This window comes from Anolis carolinensis, chromosome 4 (genome assembly GCF_035594765.1).
Source record: "Anolis carolinensis isolate JA03-04 chromosome 4, rAnoCar3.1.pri, whole genome shotgun sequence".
In the NCBI taxonomy this organism is placed as follows: domain Eukaryota; kingdom Metazoa; phylum Chordata; class Lepidosauria; order Squamata; family Dactyloidae; genus Anolis; species Anolis carolinensis.
The window spans coordinates 139,651,014-139,657,013 of NC_085844.1; the positions used below are offsets into that span (position 1 = coordinate 139,651,014).

Consider the following 6,000-nt stretch of genomic DNA (forward strand, 5'->3'; position numbering starts at 1 on the left):
GCAGATAATATATTACATTAGACTGGTTCCATCTCTCCAGTTTCCCTTTCATTTGACTGTGATCACTGGCCAGTTCCTCTGAGATGTTGCATATATAATATATATGGGTGTGCATGTCTATATATATGTGTGTGTGTGTGTGTGTGTGTATAAATGTGGATATATATATATATATATATATACACACACACACATACATATACATATATATATATACACACACACACACACACACATATATATATGTATATATGTGCATATATATCTTTATCTCCAAATGCACACTATAATAATTTCCCCCCTCCCTTCCATCAAAACATCCTTATACCATTATAAGGATGCAAATCATGCAACTTTGCCTCGCATTATTTTGGTAAATAACACTATGTAAGAAAAGTTGATTTTTGTTTGTTTGGTCCTGGTTTGAAAGTGTTATTTTCTGTTTAATTTTGCCGCACTTACTTTGGAAGTAATTGTCACACTCCAGAAACTTCGTTTTGGTGGCTGTTGAATGGGTTGAGGCTCTCACTGAAAAAACTACAGCAAAAAGTGCTGCAGGATGTCCCCCAAAACAACAGCTTTTTGCAGCTTAAAAAAAATCTTTGCTTTGTTTTTATGATAGAACCAATTCGGAAATGGTATTGATAACCCAGGAACAAAAACCGTGTTACATAGTGTAATGGGGAGACGTGTTGCCCGTCGACCCGGAGTCACAACTCAACCAGCTCTCCATCAGTAATAATAATAATAATAAGGATGAGATTGCACTTGAGAGACTCCCTCACTAGTATTATTAGTATATTTGTATCAGTTGCCCTTTCGAAGGCTAGAGTCCAGAGCTCTGGCTCGAGAAGTGAAGCACACACAAACAAATCTGCGACTGGGTTGCTGTGAGTATGGCCATGTTTCAGAAGGATATTCTCCTGAAGTTTCGCCTGCATCTAGGGCAGGCGTCCTCAGAGGTTGTGAGGTGTGTTGGAAACTATGCCAGTGGGGTTTATATATCTGTGGGATGTCTAGGGTGGGAGAAAAGAACTCTTGTCTGTTTGAGGCAGGTGTGAATGTTGCAATTGGCCAACTTGCCTTTCAGTTTCAAGGTCTGGCTGTTTACCTCTGAGAATAGCTGCTATAGATGCGGACGAAAAGTCAGGAGAAAATGCTTCTGGAACATGGCCATACCGCCCGGAAAACTCACTGCCAACCAGTGATTCCGGCCGTGAAAGCCTTCAACAACACAAATCTGTGACTCTCCCGAGTCAAGCCGGGAGAGCTTGGCTTTGCCCTTCTTTCCTTTTCGGCTTGTTCTTTTCGCTTTCGTTCCTTCGCTGAGCAGATGGCAACATCCCGTTTGAGCGTCACACAGTCGTGTTTTTGTCCCAGCCTCCAACTTGGGCTCCTGAAAGCGGCCAAAAGGGGAGGCTCCGAAAGCGGCGTCAAGGCGAACTCCATGCTTGCTTGGGTCCAGTTTGGGGGCAGAAGGAGCAGAAGAGGCAGTGTGGGGGAGACAGAAGGAGCCGCGGGGAAACTTGGGGCACTTAGAGGGGAGGAAAGGGAGTTGGCAGTCGCTTCCTCCTCCTAAACCTCCTGGGGCTTGAGTATGATGATGATGATGATGGTTGTTACCAAGTCCGTCCATAGAGCAAGCTGGCGTTGACCATGCCGCCGTTGTAGTCGGAGGCGGCGGCGTTGGCGGCGTCCATTTGGGCCAGGGCGCCCACTTGGCTGTGGAGGGAAGGCGGGCTCGGGGGCAGCTCCTCCAGGTCCGGCCCTTGGCCCAAGCCCGTCCCTGCCGCCGCCGGGTGCTGCCCTGCGCTGCCTCCTCCTCCTCCGCCTCCTCCGGCCCCGGGGCTCTGCCCTGCCGTCTGCCCTGCGCTGCCGCTGCCGTGCGGACAAGGCTTGCCGTCCTTCACCAAGACGGGCACAGCCACGCGGCGCGGGGATTGGGGCGCCTGCGTCGACGGCGCTTGTTGTTGCTGCTGCTGCTGTTGACACAGGCCGGGCCCCTCCGTTTGCGGCGGCGGCGGCTGCTGCTGTTGGAGCTGGGCCGCCTTGTCCTTGGCCTGGCGTTTCATCTTGTATCGGTGGTTCTGGAACCAGATCTTGACCTGGGTGGGCGTCAGGTGGATGAGGCTGGCCAAGTGCTCCCGCTCCGGCGCCGAGAGGTACTTTTGCTGCTTGAAGCGCCGCTCCAGCTCGTAGACCTGCGCCTGCGAGAACAGCACCCGGCGTTTCCGACGGGGCGCGGCGTGGTGGAGCCCCGGGCCCAGGCACTTGGCCGCCTCCGCCATGCCCGACAGCGCGCCCATGCCGGCCATGTTCATGCCCCCCGAGGGGCCCATCAGCCTGGAAACTGGGGGAGGGGATGGGGAGGGAACAGGCCACATGTCAGAGAGGGACTCAGAGAGGGCCGCATCATGGGTGAGGGTTGGGTTAGGGGAGGGGAGAAGCAAGGCAGCGCATCATCATCCTCACTATCAACTTAATCATCGCCACTGCAATCATCATCACCATCATGACCATCACCACCACCATTATCACCACCATCCTCACTATCAACACCTTCATCACTACCACCACCATCCTCACTATCAACACCTTCATCATCATCACCACCACTGCCATCATCACCATCATCCTCACTATTAACACCTTCATTATCACTACCACCACCATCATCAACACCACCACAACCATTATCATCATCATCCTCACTATCAACACCTTCATCACCACACCATCATCAGCATCACCACCACCATCATCAACACCACCTCCACCATCATCCTCCATATCAACACCTTCATCTTCATCACCTCCATCATAAATATGTGACTCATAGATATCTCCAAGTACTTTACATTACTAGATTTGCTATTGTTGTTTTTATGTCTGCAGCTATTGCTGTATTTCATTGATTTTAATCAAGAGGTTTTATGAAGTGAGATATTTATGTTGGCTGTTATTTTTTTATGTTATTGTTTCTGCAATTTTTTTATTTTGTATGTTGCACCTTTGAGTGCTTTGTAAGCTGCCTGAGTACCTCTGAGAGATGGTGGTGGGGTATAAATAAAGTTTTATTATAATTATATCATCATAATCACCATCATCAACACCACCACCACCATCATCAAAACCACCACCATCACTACAATCATAATCAAAATCACCATCACCATCATCTTCATTACCACTACCATTATCACCATCATATTCACTATCAACACCTTCATCATCATCACAATCACCATTATCACCACCACCACCACCACTATCACTACAATAATCATTACCATCACTATCTTGACCCTCACCTTTATCACCACCATTATCATCCTCCTCGCTATCAACACCTTCATCACCATTATCACCATCATCATCACTTTCAACACCTTCATCATCAACACCACCACCACAGAGTACAGGGGTACTGGTGAATGACTGAAGGAGAAATTAATATAATGTTAAATCTTCAAATCATAATAGACAATAGAAATGTATTACACGCAAGGATACCAGGAGTGTATAATGTGCAAAAGGAAAGCGTGGTTGACAAATTAATAGCTTGTGTGCAAATGGAGTGAGGAGTTAGAAAGATAAAACAAAGTGGACTCTGACAAATTGGTATTTATTAATTATATAGTAAATATCTTAAATGTGGAAATAAGTTGCAAATGGAACAATATAGATAAAATAGAAAATGTTATAATAATTAAAAACACTTGGGATCTAGTTAGGAATTATTTAGATAATGTATTAAGATGCGGTGTGGGGAAAAACTGAGATTAAAACTGGTATTTCAAATGTAATTTCTGTGTCCAGGGTGGAGTGGGGTAAAATAATAAAATAAAACTTTTAAAGAAGAAAAGAAAATAACTGCTAGGCTTGCCATTTCCAAATGGCGCAAGCAGTTGTGTCCAAAATGCCTAAATCTGTCTGCAGTTATTACACTTTCATATATGCTATTAAACATTTATGTCTGAGGGTAATGTTACAATGTTTTGAATATACTCTTGAAGCTAAAAAAAAAATCACCACCACCATCCCCATCACCACCTCTGCCATCACCAGTATATAATTAGTGTCAGAATTCGTGTGGGAATGTGTGATATAGGCCCCTTCCACACAGCTGAATAAAATCCCACATTATCTGCTTTGAACTGGAATATACGGAAGTGTGGACTCAGATAACCCAGTTCAAAGCAGATATTGTGGGATTTTTCTGCCTTGATATTCTGGGTTCTATGGCTGTGTGAAAGCAGGGCTGTAGCCAAGGAAGGGGGGGGGGGTTAGGGGTTCAAACCCCACCACTCCGATTTTTTTCAGGTTTTAAAAAAAAACCTGATTTACTCATGAATGTTAACTGGTTAACCAAATCCCCATGAGTGCCCACTGAAGTTTATCTGTCTTGAGTGTTCACTGAAGGTTATTGATAGAGCCTGATTTCTAAATTATTTTGCGTTATGGAACTACTCTGCTTTGAACTGAGTTTTCTGAGTCCACACACTCAGATAATGTGGGATTTTCTGCCTTGATATTCTGGGATATAGGGTTGTGTGGAAGGGCCCTGGGTACCTTCCAGCAGGTGTGGATCTCCAAGCAAGAAGGGGGCAAAGAAAATGCCCAGGGGTGGAAGTTTTGTCTCTTTTGTAGCAAGGCTATACTTTTTGTCGATTCTTATTTTAGGTTCCAAGATGCCCACCAACCCCTCCTCCCGGGGCACCTCTCCAAACTTCCCCTAAGGCAGGCATGGGCAAACTTGGGCCCTCCAGGTGTTTTGGACTTCAACTCCCACCATTCCTAACAGCCTGCCGGCTGTTAGGAATGGTGGGAGTTGAAGTCCAAAACACCTGGAGGGCCCAAGTTTGCCCACGCCTGCCCTAAGGGAAGCAGCCCCGACGGGGCGACCCTGGGCTCCGCACAGCCCCCCTCCTTGGCCCCTCGCCCGCACTTACTGGTGGGGTAGCGTGGGTCTGCGTTGGTCCCATACCACCCGGAGGCGGCCCCGCCGCCGCGCACGCTGTCCGGGTAAGGCGCCAGCTCAGCCACGTTGCCTAACCCGCCGTTGCAGTATCCAGCCACGGAGCCGTGGGCGAACTGGGAGACCCCGGCGTGGGCCATGGGGTGGTAGGCGGCAGTAGGGTTGTGCGCCGTAGCCATGGGGTGCTGGTGCTGCTGCTGCTGCGGCGGGGGCTGTCGGTAGGAAGAGGACGCCAAGGGCCCGGCCAGGCCGCCTTCCATGGCGCCGAACTTCTTGTAGCTCTCCTCCATGGGGCTCAGGATGTCGGAGACGGAGAAGGGCGTCGTGTGCTTGGGGCTGAGCGACATGGCGCGCCGGGCGGGAACCGGGCGGGAACCTGGGCTCGCTCTGCACTCGCTCCACGCGGGAAAGGGGCACACCGGCGGGAACCCAAGAGGAGGAGGAGGAGGGGGAGGCGCGTCAGCCCTCCCTCCACTCTCTCTCTCTTTCTCTCAATCTCGCCTTCGCTGAGGTTTCTTTGAGTCCGGCTCCGCCAGGTTTGCGACAGACCCCAGCGGGGGGCGGGGCTACCATAAATGCCCCCTTGGGCAGCCACTGGCGCTCAAGGAGGGAAAGGGGGAGGGCTTTCCCGGGCCCCCGCCAATTAGAGGCGCGCCTGCTTTCTCCCCAGACCCCCTCCCTCTAGCAGGGACCCAAAGCCTGGAAGGACTTGGAGTGGGGGTGGGGAGGGGGGAAGTGTCCACCTGCAGACCCCTTCCCCGTTTCCCAGGGACCTGCGACCTCTCGCACCCTCCTGCAGAGTCTCTTCTCTCCCCACCAAAGCTCGTGTTGGGTTTCATCCCTGGACCGCACAAACCTCTTGTGGTATCAAGCTTCCAGACCTCAATGAGTACATAGACTAGAGACAGGATTTTAAAAAGGTAAATGTGTTGTGGAAGGTTTTCATGGCCGGAATAACTGGGTTGTTGTGTATTTTCTGGGCATGTTCCAGAAGCATTCTCTCCTGACGTTTCTCCCACATC

At 49.6% G+C, this 6,000-nt stretch overlaps 1 protein-coding gene across 1 annotated transcript; it reads right to left on the reverse strand.

Annotated features, from left to right (window-relative positions):
• Positions 1-226: 226 nt before the first annotated feature.
• On the reverse strand, positions 227-5,500 carry nkx2-4 (NK2 homeobox 4). Its single transcript, XM_062977924.1, has 2 exons — positions 4,953-5,500; positions 227-2,350 (listed from the first exon to the last, which is right to left on the reverse strand). Exons 1-2 carry the CDS (start codon positions 5,323-5,325, stop codon positions 1,620-1,622), a joined length of 1,104 nt encoding a protein of 367 aa, XP_062833994.1. The 5' UTR covers positions 5,326-5,500; the 3' UTR covers positions 227-1,619.
• Between the last annotated feature and the right edge of the window lie 500 nt (positions 5,501-6,000).